The sequence below is a fragment of the Tarenaya hassleriana genome, unplaced genomic scaffold, assembly GCF_000463585.1.
Source record: "Tarenaya hassleriana unplaced genomic scaffold, ASM46358v1 Cleome2, whole genome shotgun sequence".
Taxonomy (NCBI): Eukaryota; Viridiplantae; Streptophyta; class Magnoliopsida; order Brassicales; family Cleomaceae; genus Tarenaya; species Tarenaya hassleriana.
In genome coordinates this window covers 9,298,408-9,316,647 of record NW_010965372.1, presented here as the reverse complement: position 1 = coordinate 9,316,647, position 18,240 = coordinate 9,298,408, and the positions used below count along the sequence as shown (strand labels likewise).

Here is an 18,240-nt window from a genome sequence, read left to right as displayed (position 1 = left end):
AGGCTGATAGAATTCTATTTTATTCAAATCAAATTTTCAAATTCAAATAGAATTTAAATCGATTCTAAATGTGATAAAAATAAAAATAAAAATAGGTTTGTTTAGTGAAACATAGAATTAAATTTCAGCATAAAAATTGAATGTGCATACATTTTATTTTCAAAATAAAAGTGTATACAGTTTTACAGGTATTATAAATATTTAAACAATTATAAGATTTAATGTTTAAAATAGATATTCAAAAGTTGACAAATTTATTATAAAAAAAAAAAACTTTATAGACGCATGCATTGACTTGAAATTCGACCTTACAGATGTATAAACAGAATTTAAAGAGCTAATTCTTAGTAGTAAAAAAAAGATACGTAAATAAGTAAGATATAAATATATTTGCTAATTTATTTGGTTAAATTACGATGTTTTTTTATATGGAGGGTATTATATATATAAAAAAAAACGAGATCTCAAGCTTTTAAATGTCTGTTTGTATTAACAAAATAAAATATGCATATATTGCTGAGAAAAACTAAGGTTTGGATAGAGTTTTGATCAAAACCAACCGAGAGTTTTTTTTTTTATATAAGGTTTGAGATTAATGTGTACGTAGTAAAATTAACAATTAAAATTTTTATAACTATAATACTGAAATCTATAGATCTTACGTCTCAATTAATTAATCCAAATATAGTTTGGGATACTAATGTGTCCCACTGTGTAAACTATGGACTAATTGAGATGCAACATTTATAGTTTTAAAAAAAAAATAGGAATCGATATTTTTCTTTCTCAACTGTGACGGTTCACACTTTATAATTCAATATATATATATATATATATACATATATATATATATTCCTTAAACCTAGAAATTTAGGAATCTTAAGTCATTTCAAATCCCAGTATATATTTCCCAATATGTATCGGATACATATAAGATACCTAAAAGTATGTATCCTCATTACAAAACGGTCGCATACAAATTGCAGAGGAATGTGATAGTTTCACGATATAACGTGGGTAGGGTGTCAATAGAATCCGAAATCCGAAATCTGTCTGAAAAATTAAGGGTTTGGATCTAATAATATAGGCCCGATAAATAAATAGGTGGGTCGGTCCGATCCGAAAAAATTCAGGTTCAAATCGAGTCTGGTCCAAAATCCGTCTAACCCACCTATTTAGCCTAAAAAATATTATATTTTTACTTTCAATCGAGAGCTGATGTCATACAACATTACGTAAAATCTTTTATTTATATGTTATATATATATATATACATATATATATTATTGCACGATTTGATTAGATTTTGGTTTATATATATATATTATGAGTTTAACTTTGATTTTTAAGTTTTATCTCAATATTTTTTTTTATATTTTTATTGTACAAACATATTTTTTTATATATTATATATATATTAAAATATTAGAAATTTTATATATTTTAAAATTTACATGATTAATTTTTAGATTTAAAAGTTTTTAATTGTAATTGATATAGATGAAGATTTGTTATTACTGATTTTTTTTAAAAAAAATTACTAATAACTCAACATTATTATTATTATTATACATTAATATTTAGTTTTTATTAAATAGAAAAACCTGAAATCCAACCCAAACCCGTCCGAAAGCTCTATAGGGCCGAGCTTCTACCACCGATCATAGACCTAGAAAATAAATGGGCGTGCCAGTCCGACCCAAAAAATCTAAGTTCGATCTAAACATGATCCGAATCCGACTCGGTTCACCCATTTTACACCCCTAAATGTTGAAAAAAAAAGTTTGTGTCGCAAAAAGTCGAAATTATTCCTCGCAACAATAGGCATATGATTGGCGATAAAATTTTTGAAATTTGAGATGACAAGCGAATCGTCCGCCTCAAATATTTATTTTACCGTCACAACATGCCATGTATTTTGAAATTTGTGTGGTACATGTATACATCTATGTGTATGTGAATGTGTATGTATTATTGTGTATGTGCGTATATGAATGGGTATGTGCCTGTGAATGTATATGTGTATAGCGTTTGTATATGTGTTTTTATGTATGTACGTGTAAAATGTAATATATAAAAAAAATTAAATATCTATTTTTTAGACTTTTTAAAACTAAAAAACAATTATGACGGAAAAAAACGCTGTATCGAATGTTTTTGTATTGTCACATTCCGTCACGAATTGTTTTTTTTTTGGTTTAGCCGATGTTTTGCCTAATACAAATCATATGCCTATAATTGGTTATTTCACAAATAATCCATGTATTTCGTGTATTTTATAGTATTTTCTAAATTTGTACCCATATATATATATATATATATATATATATATATTTGTGTGTGTAATCCAATAGGCTCATTCCACGTGATAATAGGCCTAAAATCTAATTTTAAATTACTAGTCGTGATTGGTCTCTGACAAAAGAAAAATTTACGACTCCTCACACCAAATAGTATTAGTAATCTAACATTAACAAAAATAATAATTGATTACATAATCTTATTTATAATTGAACATAAAGAATGGAAACAGCCACCTTAATCAGATTCAATTCCTTATTCATTTATTAATTGAACTGATTGAACAGATAACATTAATCTCTATTAATTTATATATTCCACCATAATGCATTTTCAGTCCTTATCTCCTTTGTTGGATAAAATCCATCTTAATAATATATATTATCCAATACAAAGCTCAATCGCTTCTTTATCAAATGATTGCTTCTTTTTTTTCTCTCATTAGAACGAATGAGTACGAGCGCACTTCCTTTAATACAACTGATAATAGACCTGTAATATTTTCATATAAATTTTAATATAATAATTAAATGTTTATAATAGTGTATAATATATATATAGATGAATAATAGTTATAGATCCTGTGTAAATAAAAAAAACCCTAATAAGGTATTATGTCTAAAATCTTGAGGTGTTTTTGTTATTTATGAAAAGAAAATGCTTTTGGTCTAAAAAGCAAAGTCACGAGCTTTTCACCACCAATAAAAAGCAAAAGGCCCACAACTTTGAAATTCCATTTTCACCGGTCCAAAACACATCCGACCATACCACAACAACATTATTTAATACGCCTTTTTTTTATATTTATTTACCGTTAAAAAGGAAAAAAATATCCTTTAAATTCATAAACTATGATAGCATTTTTTTTTCAATTAATGCTGATATGATCTGATAACGTCTTTTTTTTCCGGTATACCTTGTCAGTTTCAAAATCGTGTAAAATATTTATTTATTGGATAATTTTTTTAAAAAACTGTATTTTTTAGCGATGTCAAAATTATGTTTCTATGATTTAATATAGTTCATTAATTTACATGAAAACAATTCCTAAACAATAATACAGACCCCGAAATCTGATGATTTAATTACAGCCGTCAGATTCAACGGTTAAGTTTAAACCAATCGGCAAAAGGGAAAAATAAAAATAAAGCCACTTGGAATCAGATTTTTGTTAGTCACGAAATGTGCGAGACCTCGGTCCAATAGTTAAATCATAATAATAGCCAATACTGAAATATATATATATATATATATATATATAATTAATAGCCTCCGATATTTGGCTCTGTTGGGTCCTCTCCCCTGTATGTGTGTGTGTATATATATATATATAGCCGCTAACTCCATTGTCCCATTTTCACTGCAAAATATTTAGACGTTTCCTCTGCTGCGAAAGAAAAAAAAAAGAAACCATTCTTCTCGCTTTTACAAAGTAAAGCAAGAGAGAGAGAGAGAGAGAGAGAGAGAAAGAGAGGGCTCTAACATGCGCCTTAGTGCGCACCACGCACACTTCCTTTCCGTTTTCGCGCCATCTCCACCGCCCTCCTCCGCCGTCTCCCCTGCCTCCACCGCCGGCGGAGGGAAAATGATAGCTTCCCTCTTCATGGCGCTCCTCCTCCCCTGCGTCGCCATGAGCGTCGTCTTCGTCATCTACCTCTGTCTCCTGTGGTACTCCACGCGCCGTCGTCAAAGCTACGCGCCGTCGTATTTCCCGGAACCGGTTAAGCCAGTGACCGGTAAGGGACTGTCGGTGTCGGAGCTCGAGAAGATTCCTAAACTCACAGGAAAAGAGCTGGCAATGGTGGGGAGATCGACGGAGTGTGCGGTTTGTTTGGACGATATCGAGAGTGGGCAACCGGCGAGGCTGGTTCCCGGCTGCAACCATGGATTCCACCAATACTGTGCGGACACGTGGCTCACCGACCACACTGTTTGTCCCGTTTGCCGAGCCGAACTCGCTCCTAAGCTCTTCGAGTGTGACGGAGACCAAAGCCCTTGCTGAAAAAACAAACCCCTCAAATTGTCCCAAAAAAAATCTTCTTATTATTCTTTTTCTTTTTCATAACTTTTTTTTTTCTTTTTGGGTATTTTTTTGCGAAGTAAATGGAATTATTTTGATTTTTTTTTTATGGGTTTATAAGATTATGAAAATAATAAATATTTGAAGAAATAATCAGTCGATACTATCAAAGGCATTTAATGAGCTTTGCAACAAAAATAAATGAACAACAGTTCAGCTGCTAATTAATGTTCACATAATTGGTTGGAAAATGAACTATACTTATTGCAAGGCAACAAAAAATTAATGAGATGGGTCAAACTGAGGTTACAACCATGATTTGTAATTATAGCAACAAAAAAAAAAAGTGAACTTTAAAAAGTTGGAAGTGCCCTCAAACCATGATAAAATGTAACAAACGCGTAGCTTTTAAAATTCTTTTGTCATTTTTTCATTATTTCCTGTTTACGTCTAGACAATTTTTTTTTGCAATAAAAATAAAATCTAAGAGCAATTAATATTCTAATGAATGTAATTTTATTTTCTTGGCGTGAAGGAAAGACTAAAATAATAAATATCTAAGAGCAATTAATATCCTAATGAATGTAATTTTATTTTATTTTAATTTTGTTCTTGGCGTGAAGGAAAGACTAAAGTATCTACGGCAATAGAAGAGGGGAAGGAAACCCATTTCTTTCTGGTTTCGACGAAAAGGGGTCCGATATGTTACTTGTTTATTCACACACAAAAATCAAAATACAATAAATAAAATACTATAAATTAAGTAGAAATAGTGCAACATTTTAAATTTTTTTTGGAAATATATTAATGTTGTTAACATTTATAATGAATCTTATTGAGGTGCGCTACGCTTTTCAAAATCTTTGAGTTCTACAGTTTTTCAAGCTAAACAAATTTAAACTAATTTTACTAAATTTTTTCCAAAATACCTTCAAATACCAAACTTTTATATGCATGTTAGGCAAAAGAAATTGGTAGAATTTATAATCTTATAGTTACTTTTTTTACGATAAAATCAATTTTAAGAGGGAATCAATTTTGAGTGAATTACCGTTTTGATCTTAACCCATCGATTTCCTGACAATGGTATTTAATTTGTAAATATAATTATATAGAAAAAAAATTGCATCCTTAAGGTATCAACAGTTTGTGGTATGAAGGTAACAACATGTCACAGAATTGTCACCTGTCCGAGTTATAGAATATTACATTGATATTTTCATAAGGTAAATGAGATGCAGAAAAAATAATTAAACAACAATAAAACATTTATAAAATAAAATTACCAAAAAAATTACCATTTTAGTCTTTTGTTTGATAGAGATTTTTTTTCCTTTGAGTTTTTTCACACTTAACCACAATGAAATAATAATGAGAATAATGAGTCGTGGATTATCTATTTATAGACGTTTTCAATAGATATCGGTTTGAAACTTTCATAATTATAAAATATTTTCAATAAATATCTATTGAAAATATTATTCCAATAGAGATCCGTAGAAAAATGTATTAATTCCAACGAAACGGTTAGAATTCCCAATGTTTTTCAATTAGACGGGAAATATTTCAACGAGTATCCATTAAAATTTTGTTGGATCGATAATAGGGAGATTGCAAGGTTTTAAAACATATGTCGACATTCCACTATCAATAATTTATTAGTAAAAACCATTCTGATCGTATAAATGTATCAAAAATCGATAACTCAAATCTAAATTATGAGGCAAATGTTTTAAAACAAAACATTTATCAATTTTAACGTCCTATAAATCCGAGATATTTTTTTTTTGGTAAAACCCCCGAGATAAAATTGTTTAATATTTATGATAAAATAGTTTAATTTTATCAAACCTTTGTGATTTCTCGTTATTTATATATATCATTTCATTATTGAAAACAATGATATTTTGTTTTTTTTAATATTTGTAGATTTAATGCAAAATTTGTATATTTAATTAGTATATTTATCATAGTTTATAATTATTTTCTTTTTTAATAGATTTTATTTTCAATAGCTTTGTACATTTCTAATCGAATTTAATTAATTTATTTTTAAAGATGATATCTAATGGATATAACATGCTTTAATTTGGATACAATTAATTATTTGTTATTTGATTGAAACCCCCTAATTATATTCATTTGGGAAAAAAAACTTAATTAATATTATTGCATTGCATATGAATAAATTATATGCTACTAAAGCTAAACGAGACAACCCAAACCATTATTGGACACATTTATTTCACTACCTCACAAAAAATTTTAAAAATAAAAGAATGCTGTATAGATATTCCATTATTCAAAAACAAAAAGCTAATTATAAAAAAAAGAAAGAAAGAAAAAGAGACAAAACAATTTCTGGGCTAAAACTAAAAAGCTTGCCAGCAGTGGTGGCGAATCTCTCACGCTAAGCACGCTTCCACTAACTTTGACGTTATATATATATATATATATATATACCGTTAAAATATAATGCAAGTCATATAATATATTTGATATATGAAATCTAGATAATTCATTATTATTCGTATCTTAATTGGAAACTTGATATGTGGTTAAGGGAATTATGTTGTAAGCTTGCCTCTTATAAAATCTCAACTCAATTTTAAAATTATAAATAAATTTAAACTTTATAAAATTATCATTTTTATACCATGACGTGATACAACGATATCGTGATATATAGATAATAACGTATCAAATATAGTTAAAATGTTGACTTACCAGATAGAATACTGATATGTTACTATAGTATTAAGATTTTTCAATATTTATAAGAACATAACTTTTCTGGGACGATTTTTGTCGTTGTCTTGTTTTTCAAGTTACGCATCCTCCCAAGTCTTGTTGTCCGGACCGTCTGTTCCCACGACACAGGAAATTGCAATATCATACACACACATATATATACACACATATTGAAGAAGAAAACACTTCACTTCTCGACTTTTTCATGTCCGTTTGAGCAATTTGGTACAGGGAAAACCAAATAACTTGATTCAATTCTTTAACTAGTCTTTCAATGAAATTAGCGTCTTTGTATTTTTTTTGTGGATTAATAATTACATTACAACATTTATCCAATTTTTTTTTATAATCCAAAAATTCATCGAGTCTTTACCTAACTATATCTCCCAAAGGATCGAAAAAATTCATATGAATATTGCTTTCCAAGTAAAGACTCGAACCCGAATTGGGAAGGATATATATCAAAAGCTCGTATGAACCATGTGATTACCGAGTAGACATTTTAAATAAATTAGTTCATATGTCATGATAATCTTTATAATTTCTTTTTCATCGTATGTATAAAATAGGTTTTATCAAAATGTATACAATGTTTTGGATTTCAATATATAGCATTTAAAAATATATATTAGGCATCTCAAAATGGAGATATTTGAGTTAATAAAATCATAGATTTTCGGAATCAAAATACATAGCGAATTGGAATTAGTTTTCATCGATTATTTTATTTAATTTATCCTCAATATTTGTAATACCAAATTAGCTTAAAATGGAAAAAAAACATTTAATAATTAGAGATTGTGAGATTTCAAAACATAACACGTCATATATGTATATATAATCTAAATAAATAAAATATCTACATCTTCCTTCCTTCCAGTTCCAGATCATATATATATTGCTTCCTTTTTCTTTTGAAAAAATCCATAAAAATATCACAATTCACAGAATTTTCAAGAAAAATATCTCAGTTTTTAAATTTGCAGCATTATATCCCAATTAGAGAACAAATGTTAAATAAATACCCCATAAAACCTGGTTATCTTTCCACTTTAATTGTGAGGAGTTGGCTCATTAATTTCGTCTTCAAACGAGTCTTAAAAATACTAATTTGGCTCACTATATGAATCTATATATAATATATATGTATATATAAGTGCATATATATATATATATATGTATAGATATGTGTATATTTTTTTTTTTATAATGTGACATTTCATTTGAATCTTGATGACATGACATTCACTTCAACGAACGTGGCGAATTAAAAAGGGAAGAGAACGATTTTATGTTGGTTATGGATTGAATTAGAACATAATTGTTGTCAATTAAAAATTGAGATATTTTTTCTGAAAATTTTGATAAAAATGGGATAATTTCCTTTTCCTATTTTTTTAATATTTCTTTTTTACTTTTTCTTACGGCTTACTCATTCTTTTACATTACCACTACCCATCGTCGCCCTTCCATCGTTCTCCACTCACGCTTTATGTTTCTTCAACCGAGAGAGAGGGGGGGAGAGAGAAGAGATGGTGGAAACGACGACGTTTATGGGTTTGGGTCACATGTTCATGACGATCTTCTTGCACAGTTTCTCGGCGTTCATGGTGATTCCGGCGATCACTGACGTCACCATGGCGGCCCTCTGTCCCGGAGAAGACGAATGCTCCCTCGCAATTTATCTCTCCGGTTTCCAACAAGCTGTAAGCTTCACTCTATCTTCCTCCTCTCTTCACGTCCAAACCCAAATATTATTTCACAATTTCGGATTAATATCACACATTTTCCGTCTAATTATTTTTTTTCGCTCCCAGAAACACTGATACCATATTGAAAAATAAAATGCGGAAATTAAATTAGAAAAAAAGAACAAAATATAAAAGAACGAAAACATTTTTATTGCTACATCTCTTCTTCTTGTTACATTACAATGAAAATAATCCATATATTTATAGGAAAAGTTATTGAAAGAAACAAGGAAATAAAGATACGGAAGAAACAAATAAGACAAAATATAATTGATACGATATATATTTTATTCTTAATTGATATAATGACTTTGATTATTATCAATCATATCAAATCTCCATATTTTGTTTCTATTTCAACACCCTTTACCATATTTTACTTTTTATTTTGGGTTAAATATATACAATTAGTTTCGAATTATATAAATAAAAATAATTTTTTTCCCAATCATATTATCTTATTTGGATTTGGTCTCATCTTGTTTTGATCCATCCTATTATATTGTTGAATTTTCTCTGAAAAAGTTTCATTGAAACGAATTCAGTTTTGGTCAGGTGTAACTTTTTTTTTATCCACCCTTTTTACTCAAAAATAAATGTAAAATAATTTACTTGAAAAGATATCAATGCGGTATTTTTTATTTTTTTATTTTTTGAATATAGGTCAGTGGATTGGGATCTTTATTAATGATGCCGATTGTTGGAACCTTGTCGGATACGTACGGGAGGAAAGCTCTACTCACTCTTCCCATGAGCCTTGCCATTCTACCTCTTGGTAATCTTTGAAATCTCAATCATATATTATAAGCCAATTTAATTATTTATTAAGTGTTTAATTAATTATTCATTTAACTTATGTGCAGCAATGTATAGTTTATATCTTAAGCGAAAGGGATGTACGTCCTAGCATTTGAAAAAAAAAATAAGTTTTACTAGAACAAGAATTGAAACAAATTAGAATATTGATAAAATTTGTTGGACGAAAAAGAATATATGTTTTTTTTCTTTCAAACAATAGCATATGCTTAGTTTTTCCTTTTCATTGCCGTACTATGTTTAAACAAAAAGATGAATACAATTAAACCCACCCAACCCAATGTATAAAATCAAAAATTAATTTTTTTTAAAAATTAATATCAGAATTTAATTTTGTTTTTAACTATTAATCAATTAATATTTCTTTTATGCCTATGTATATCACAATTTTAAATATTAAATTATCATTGATTCTAATAATATTCTATTCAATCACACACACACACACATACATATATGTATATGTTCATCAAAGTTGAGTAAATAAATAAGATTAGTTCCGAGATTGTAATAAGTACAATTCCACATTCCAATATGCAATTACGATTAAAATAATTTGTATATTTTTTGTTGCAACTTTTATTTTAAACCACATATAAATCGAATCTTAATGATAAAATATAGACTAGAGCTGTATAATAATTCGACCAACGGTATTTGTCATAATTAATTTAGATTTAATATCTTTTTAAAGATAATTAATTTAATTTGCTATCAATTTAAATAAATAAATAATCGTGATTTTGTTTTTAATCACAGCTAGTTTAGCTTATAGTAGAACGACAACGACCTTCTATGTCTACTATGTCCTCAAGACACTCACTTCAACAGTTTGCGAAGGAAGTGTCCACTGTCTCGCCCTCGCCTACGTGGTATGATATATTATTATTATTATAATATTCTACTATAGTTAAAATTATTTTCCAATAATATTTATATAAACCCATTACATTTATTTTTTATTACTTTCTTAAAATAGTTTTTACAAAATCCGAACTCAATTATAATCAAATAGAAAAAATATGAAAAATGAAAATTGAAATATATATATTTTTTCAAAATAAGTAATTTATATTTAAAAAATACAATTTGAAATCCCACAAATAAACATTTTTATGGCTAAAAAAACAAATTATTCAATCCTACGACGTCGTTTTAGTGCTTTTCAAAATTTCCTCTACCCACGGCGGCGGCTTCCACCGCTCTCTCTAACATCTTCCCCGGCGAGGTTTCAGGCCGATAATGTATCGGAACAGCGAAGAGCCTCCGCGTTTGGAATACTCTCAGGCATTGGCTCTTGCGCTTTCGTCTGCGGCACCCTCTCCGCTCGCTTTCTCTCCACCTCCGCCACTTTCCAGGTCTTTCTCTCCACGTATGCTTACTCGATGATATACGTGTGCATAGATGCATATATCTGTGTATGTAGATGCGAGATTTTGGTTGTTTAACGTCGTAAATTTGATTTTTGTTCTTTAGGTTGCAGCGACAGTGGCGGTTTTGTCGACAGTGTACATGAGGTTGTTCTTACCGGATTCGATCGCAGACAATAGCTTGACGGTTCCTATTCTTTCAGGGGAGAAAGTGAGTGCGACTTTACCGAAAGATAAATCTGACAAAAAATTTGAGGTATTCAGAACACTGCCTTCGGTTCAGGATATGGTCGGTCTGTTGAAGAGCAGGTTCGTTCATATGTTTCTTACACTAGTTCATTGGGTAATTTGAAGAACACGGATGATTCAGGGGTCTGAAATTGGGAAATGCTGGAATACTCTGATTATGTGTTCCTGTTGAGCATGACAACGTATATGATATTTGGACAAGGATTTGGATTTGGTGAATTGGACATTTGAATAGATTCACTTTACTTGTTTTACCTGAGAGATTGAGTTCTTGTGTTTGCATTTATTTTCCAGTGTGCCACTTCTTCAGGCTGCGATCGTGTCGTTCTTCAGTAGTCTTGGCGATGCTGGCCTACAAGCTTCAACCATGGTAGGCTTCCTTTGTTCTATTGCAGATTATACTGTTTGTTGGTTTGCACGAGTTCCTTCTCGCAGAAATATAACCATGGGATCGTGGAATATATTTCTAATTGCAGACTGAATCTGCTGCATGAACCTATGTGAACCCAAATATCTTCAAAAGTGACAAAGATTTGGGCATATCTTTACCACAGCTTTAATTGCTTAAAACTACGATTAATCCACGTGCTTACGGTTTATAAGAACAAGTAAAATATCCAGTCATGGCAATCCTTGAAAGAATTTAGATTCTTGAACCCCTTAACCAGTTCATCATCTGCATGTCTGCAATATTTCGTGAAATGTTTCGTAGATAGATGAAATGGGTTATTTTTTTGCTCTGTGCAGTACTACTTAAAGGCCAAATTTCATTTTAATAAGGACCAGTTTGCCGACCTCATGGTCATATATGGTGCTGCAGGTTCTATTTCACAGGTAGAAAAGAACCAATTTGCTACCTTTCCAAGTTGACTGTGTTTGCTTCAATTTTTTGCTTTAACACTGCTTCTTTGAACTAAAATGGGAAGCAAATTTTCAGTTGCTCTTCATGCCCATTTTAGTTCACGGTTTAGGAGAGGAGATAATGCTTTCAATCGGACTTTTCTTTGGTTGTGCCAATGTAAGCACCTTTCCCTGCCTAGATATCTAAATTTTATTTTCTGCTTATTGGCCGAATTTCACCTGCTGCTTCTGATACATATTCTTATGTTCCTTCTCTAATCGTGCAGATGTTCCTTCTTAGTGTGGCATGGTCCGCATGGGTATCTATTCTCAACCTTCCTAGAAAATATTTTTTTTGGCTCTTGAAGGGTTCCTTACTTTTCTTGACGCTTTAAGCAGTATCTATAGATTCCTGGTAGAGTTTGACACCATTATCTGGCTAAAGAATTGAAAACTCACAGGTTCCCTATACGTCGGCCGCCTTTTCAGTTTTCTCAATATTATCACAGCCATCTGTAAGTTCCTACCCTATATTATGTTCTTCAGTTTGCTACTTCAATATACTAGAAACTTTGAAGTACTCAAAACTTTGCAGATGAGGAGCATTGTATCTAAACAAGTAGCAACGCATGAGCAGGTAATCGCGACCCGGTCGATGAAGTTTCATGATAGTCTCATAATATTAATATGGATCAGACATATTTGTGGTGTAGGATGGATAGAAATAGAGAGATCAAAAGAAGATGCATAACCGATATAGAATTACAGGAATATGATAAGGAAAAGAGAGAAGGGATGGAAGATAAGATGGGAAGAGAAAAAAAAATAGTGACCGAAGATACTCGGGGAAGGGAAACACAACTTGCATTCAAATTCGCTTTGACAGAAACAATGTGATCAATCTATTTTTCCTGGTGCCTCTTTCAGGGGAAGGCTCAGGGGATAATTTCAAGCATATGCTCCTTTGCCAGCGTTATTTCTCCGTTGGCCTTCTCGCCTCTGACCGGTTGGTGCATAATTCATCCATAGCTACTAATTTCAAGATCCAACAAAAAGGAAATTTGAGTGTAACACATGTAGTTCTGCCCCCTCCAGATCTGTTCCTGTCTGATCGAGCACCTTTCAACTTCCCGGGTTTCAGTATCATGTGCATTGGGTTTACCACGGTAAGATCACTTGCCTTGCGAACACAAAAACAACATCAACACCGCCTTAATCCCAAATTTATTTGGGATCGACCGCATGAATTATCCGTTTCCACTCATTTTGGTTTTGAGTTAGATCTTCCGAAATTTACAACTACTTGCCTTGCGAGCACAACAACAAAAAAACCGTATTATTTTTCACGTTTCTTGGCCAAAAGATGCGTCTGTAATGGCATGAGATGACCAGCCTCTAAACCAATGAATGCACGTTTTGATGTTATATTTGCTTCTTCTAAATAATGCATAAAGAGGTCATGGCATTATCCAAACTGATCTTTTTTCACTCATCAGAAGTTACTTGTTCGTTGTGCAAGGAAACTAACGCCGGTGATATCTTTGTCCTTCTCCAGACGATAGCCTTTATCCAGAGCTTGATGATAAGAGCGACCCCTCCAATGGCTAATCATGGATCACCATAACTCCTCAGAACAACAACATATTTCCGCAGTCTCGGTACGTCAAAGGCTCTCCTTGTCGGATTCTAAACCGATAGCCGAATAAATTCACGGCTCTTACTGAATTTATTATTGATGTCTAAGTTGGTATGAGAAGGTAGCTATGTACAGATAGATATACAACACCACGCCCGTATAATCACAAGGACAATGTATAATCAACAAGTACTCTTTAGATTCCAAAGACGTCTTTGTCGTCGTCCATGTCGAAGAGCCTGAACCCGCTTATGTCCGTCTTCTGATCTCTGTAATTGAAGCTCGGGTTCACGTAACACTTCATCTCATGAAACAAGTTCAGATTGTCCACAAGCTTATGGAATACATTGCATCCGCAGCACTGCAAATACCCCCAAAAAAAAAAAATGAATGCGTTTCCTCGTTGATTCTAAGGTGTTTAAAGATTTTGTTTTTTTTTAAAACCTGCACGAAAACGGTGCCATCGGTGTAAGCGTGAGGATTGATGGCCCGAGTGGTTCTTTGGCCACAAACGTTGCAAGTGAAGGCTACACGCATTCTCCTGCGGGGTGATTTCGTGAAGAGCGACCATGGAAACGTCGATACGTTCTCCGTCACTGATCTTTCCTCGGCCCCGGCTGGAACCGACGGCCCTTCCATGCCCGAACCTGTTGTCCATCCTCTCACTGAAGCTGAGCTCAACACCAATCCCATAGCCTCATCCTACATCCACAATTTCCATGATTAGTATTAGTATCCCTACAGTCATTCCAATTAGATCATGCAAACCCACCTATGATTATTAACAACATTTCGACTTCAAATCGTTAGATTGGACTCTCTTCAGAGGTTTATTATGATATATTCTACATCATAATAGTAATATTCCTAAATTCTTTTCATATCCCACCATCTCTCTCAAATCAATCCCTATAAATCCCTCACTATTCATATAATTTCTCTTTCCTGTTCCTTAGTTGTTCTTTCCCAAAATTATCCTCATTCAAACCACTTAATTACATGTTGCTCTACCACACAAACCCTAATTCCACAAGGAGGACATAAAACACAGAGATCGAGAGAGATTACCCTCGAGAGGGTCCGGTATCCGAAGAGAGGGACGAGGCTCGATGAATTCGATTCAGATTGCAGATCGGATTCCTTGTCGTTGTCTAAATCAAACAAAAAACAACATAAACACATGGAGTGAATCGAAACTAAAAACGACAAAAGAATTCGGGGACGATGATGAATTTACTCTTCGAAAACCGGACGATTCTCGGTTTCAGCGAGTCGGTTCTCTTCGTCGGCGAGAAGATCGAGAGCGATGGAGAAGACGAGGAAACTATCGTCGCGGAGGAGCTCAGGGCAGCAGCTTCCATGGCTGAATTACAGACAACAGAGAACTGGACGAAGATTTTTTTTTATGTGCTCTGAGGATCAGACGGACAACACTTCCTTTTTGTTTCGTCTCCATGGCTTTCATAAATATGGATTTTTTTGTCAAGTTGACGTCCCTGACGACGGAAAACGAAGAGAGGTGCCACGTGTCACGTTTAACGTGGAGCTCACGTGATACATGGCCCAACGATCTTGCGAGGACATTGAACCGATTTTATCTCGCATCTCATACGATTGGGGGTGAAATATTCCATTTCACACTAAGCTAATTTTAAATTCCAATAATGAAACGAATTTCTATAGAATTAATCGAATCCAAAGTAAATAATCGAAACTGAAATATTTTTGAAGCAAAGGTTACCATCGTTACCCAATCCAACATTTAAGAAAATAAACGGTATCCAATCCAATTAGTTCAACTTAAAAAAACAATATAATTGTGGTCATGGACTCATGGGTCACCAAAAGGCAAAAACATGTACGTAGGATTTGACGAAATGATTTGATTATACCATTAAGAGTATAAATTTTGTGCAAAAAAGAATGATGAGTAACAAAAAGGCTCTCCGCTAAGGCGATTGCGAACGCGATCAACCGCAAACTCTAAAAACCGGTCAACCACTGAAAAAGCTCCGCTGGCCGGTCGTAGCCGGTTGGCACAAACCCTATATATGACTTGCCGGTCTTCGCTCACCATCCCCCTCCATTCTCAAACCACCACCCCCTCTCACCGGAAAACTCAGGCGCCAGCATACGAGAACCCCGGGAATACATGTCTAAGGTGCTCCTCTTATCACCATACCGGAAGAATCTATCAATGACTCTTGCTCAGGAATGGACGGAATTTCTTATTTGGTCAATTCTATGGTCTCCCATCTGCCATGTGAAGAATCATTAGAGTAGTACACACTGTGGTCACGGGGAGGTCCCCGGATCCGAGTCCATAATGTTGGAAACGACACGTTTCTATTCAAGGTACCGAAACAAAGCTGCTAGAGTGCAAATCCTCACAAAGAAGTTTTGGTACACAGAGGGCAGTGTCCTATGTTTGTTACTGCCTGAAACCCACACCATAATCCGGAGAAGCCCCCGGTGCAATCAGTCTCCACTTGGGTAAACTTTCGTAACATTCCTCATATGCTATATAATACTGACTATCTGAGTCGCATTACTACCAGCATAGGTGAGCCATTATATCTCGACAGGTAGACAAAAGTATCATGGAACACGACGATTATTACTAAAAATAAAAGGTTTCGCCTCTCTTGATGTTAGCACAAGTGTGGGGATCGAGTCGTCTGATCAAGCCATGGTTTCCGCTTCTTCTCAGTGATAGGGGTGCGGGAATTGGCACGAGGCTTTCACAGGTGTAACACGAACAAACTCATTCACAGGAGTAAAAGAGCATTTTCGAGATGATGGTTAATAATGGTGTAAGGCCTGATCATGTTACCTTCACTCGTTGAGGCCTCGTTGCTTCGGGTCGAGTCGAGGTTGGATTACCAACCCATGCATCGTGGATTTCATGGGTCCGGCATCACTGATCGAGCCGAGTTCTGGATTTGGGGAGCTCTACTTGGTGCTTCTAGGGTGCTATGGAGATACCCAACCCAAAGAGGAAGCCGCCTAGAACCGTCTGATGCGAGGAACTATATTCAGTTGATGGTATGGGGAAGAGCAATGCCTCAAGAATTAGGGTTTGGATGAAGCAGAAGGATCTTACAAGAGAGATTCACGGTGCAGCTGCATCGAGCATGGTAACATGATTCACTGGTTTGTTGTGGGCTATTGGTCTCATCCCGAGTCAAAGAAGATATACGAGAAGCTGCAAAAAAACTACACAAAAGATTTAAGGATGAGGGATTCAAGCCTAGATCGGAAATGTTACTACACAACGTAGATGATGTCAATAATCATTATGAAGAACTTTAGAATGGGTGTGGAGACTTTCATATCATAACACAGAAAAAGCAATACCTCTCTGGTCGAGAAAGTTGTACCATCATCATCATCATCTGAGGATCAAAGCAGTTTCATCACTACTCTGATGGGTCATGTTCCTGCAGAGATCACTGCTAGTTCTCAGCTTCTCCCTGGTCAATACTCTTACAGAACTTGCATACCTGCAAACAATTAATTCAATGCAAGTCTCTGGAAGTTTTGAGCCTTATTACTCTGCTCCATATACACAAACCAAACAGCAAACAACATAAAGATGCATATGATGTCCATAGTTTTAGATGCTCAAAACAACAATTTCCACGGCAACACAATACAATCATGATGAGTCTCGATTTATTCAATATACAGATGAATTGATGAAGTGACTTCCTTAAAACGGGTTCGGTGTGACCCAAACCGGCGGAGGCCATCGCAGCCGGTAAAACGTGTTTCTTGAATAGCATGGCAAAGATTCGATGCTCCCATCCGATAACTTGTAAATTCCAATGTCATGTTCACCAAACACACCATCGTAATTTGTCTCAGAATAGTCATCTGTGTAGTATACGCAATTCGCCACACATCCCGGGAAATCGGATGCTGACAAAGATAGAGATGAATTCTCACCGACGAAAAGAACCCTTTCACCGAGATTCCTCACTCTCTGCCATTGCCATCCAACCTCGTCAAGCTTGAAAACTTCGAACCGGGTTGTTCTGTACACCAAATGAGGTCGATCTGGCTCGTAATCGAATTCAAGGTCCAGAAACCGAGTCACTAGCAACAACTCGCCCTCTGAACTCACCAAATACTGCATATCACCGCCGAATTGGCGCGGCGTTGCGATCACAGAAACCCTAGGAGCCGAAGAATCATCGCAAACATCACACAAAACATCACACACGGCGATCGCTCCGTACTTATCCACGGCGTAGAACGAGTCTTTATAGTGTATCGCATCCTCACAATACGATTGAGCCCCTTCAATCAATCTCCACGATTCGTCGCCATTTCTGCAAAACGCGAGATCTCCGGTCAAATTCAGAATAGCCAGCGCCGTGAATTGTGGATCACGCGCCGGACTGGACGACAGCACGACCTTCTTCACGAACGAATCGCGCATTTGCCGGAGGCTCCGCGCGAATCGATCGCCAGAGGGAGACAAGAGCGAGTATTCTCTTCCGA

At 34.1% G+C, this 18,240-nt stretch overlaps 3 protein-coding genes and 1 pseudogene across 4 annotated transcripts; 2 read left to right on the top strand and 2 right to left on the bottom strand.

The window, feature by feature from the left end:
- Positions 1-3,643: 3,643 nt before the first annotated feature.
- LOC104813221 (E3 ubiquitin-protein ligase ATL23) lies at positions 3,644-4,402 on the top strand. Its single transcript, XM_010540788.2, has one exon. The coding sequence runs from the start codon at positions 3,785-3,787 to the stop codon at positions 4,301-4,303; it is 519 nt and encodes a 172-aa protein (XP_010539090.1). The 5' UTR covers positions 3,644-3,784; the 3' UTR covers positions 4,304-4,402.
- Positions 4,403-8,532: 4,130 nt separating this feature from the next.
- On the top strand, positions 8,533-13,944 carry LOC104813218 (hippocampus abundant transcript-like protein 1). 2 transcript variants are annotated; one of them, XM_010540785.1, is made up of 14 exons: positions 8,533-8,778; positions 9,487-9,598; positions 10,399-10,511; positions 10,875-10,997; positions 11,116-11,318; positions 11,553-11,628; positions 12,006-12,092; positions 12,196-12,276; positions 12,386-12,418; positions 12,560-12,613; positions 12,694-12,735; positions 13,026-13,104; positions 13,194-13,264; positions 13,618-13,944. In XM_010540785.1, exons 1-14 carry the CDS (start codon positions 8,605-8,607, stop codon positions 13,720-13,722), a joined length of 1,353 nt encoding a protein of 450 aa, XP_010539087.1. In that variant the 5' UTR covers positions 8,533-8,604; the 3' UTR covers positions 13,723-13,944. The 2 variants fall into 2 exon arrangements, with proteins under 2 accessions (XP_010539087.1, XP_010539088.1); XM_010540786.2 differs by having other exon boundaries at positions 8,535-8,778; positions 13,654-13,944.
- LOC104813220 lies at positions 13,792-15,182 on the bottom strand. Its single transcript, XM_010540787.2, has 4 exons — positions 14,972-15,182; positions 14,803-14,885; positions 14,179-14,436; positions 13,792-14,095 (listed from the first exon to the last, which is right to left on the bottom strand). The coding sequence occupies exons 1-4, from the start codon at positions 15,093-15,095 to the stop codon at positions 13,931-13,933; spliced, it is 630 nt and encodes a 209-aa protein (XP_010539089.1). The 5' UTR covers positions 15,096-15,182; the 3' UTR covers positions 13,792-13,930.
- Positions 15,183-17,158: 1,976 nt separating this feature from the next.
- LOC104813386 overlaps positions 17,159-18,240 on the bottom strand; it is a 1,600-nt pseudogene continuing 518 nt past the window's right edge.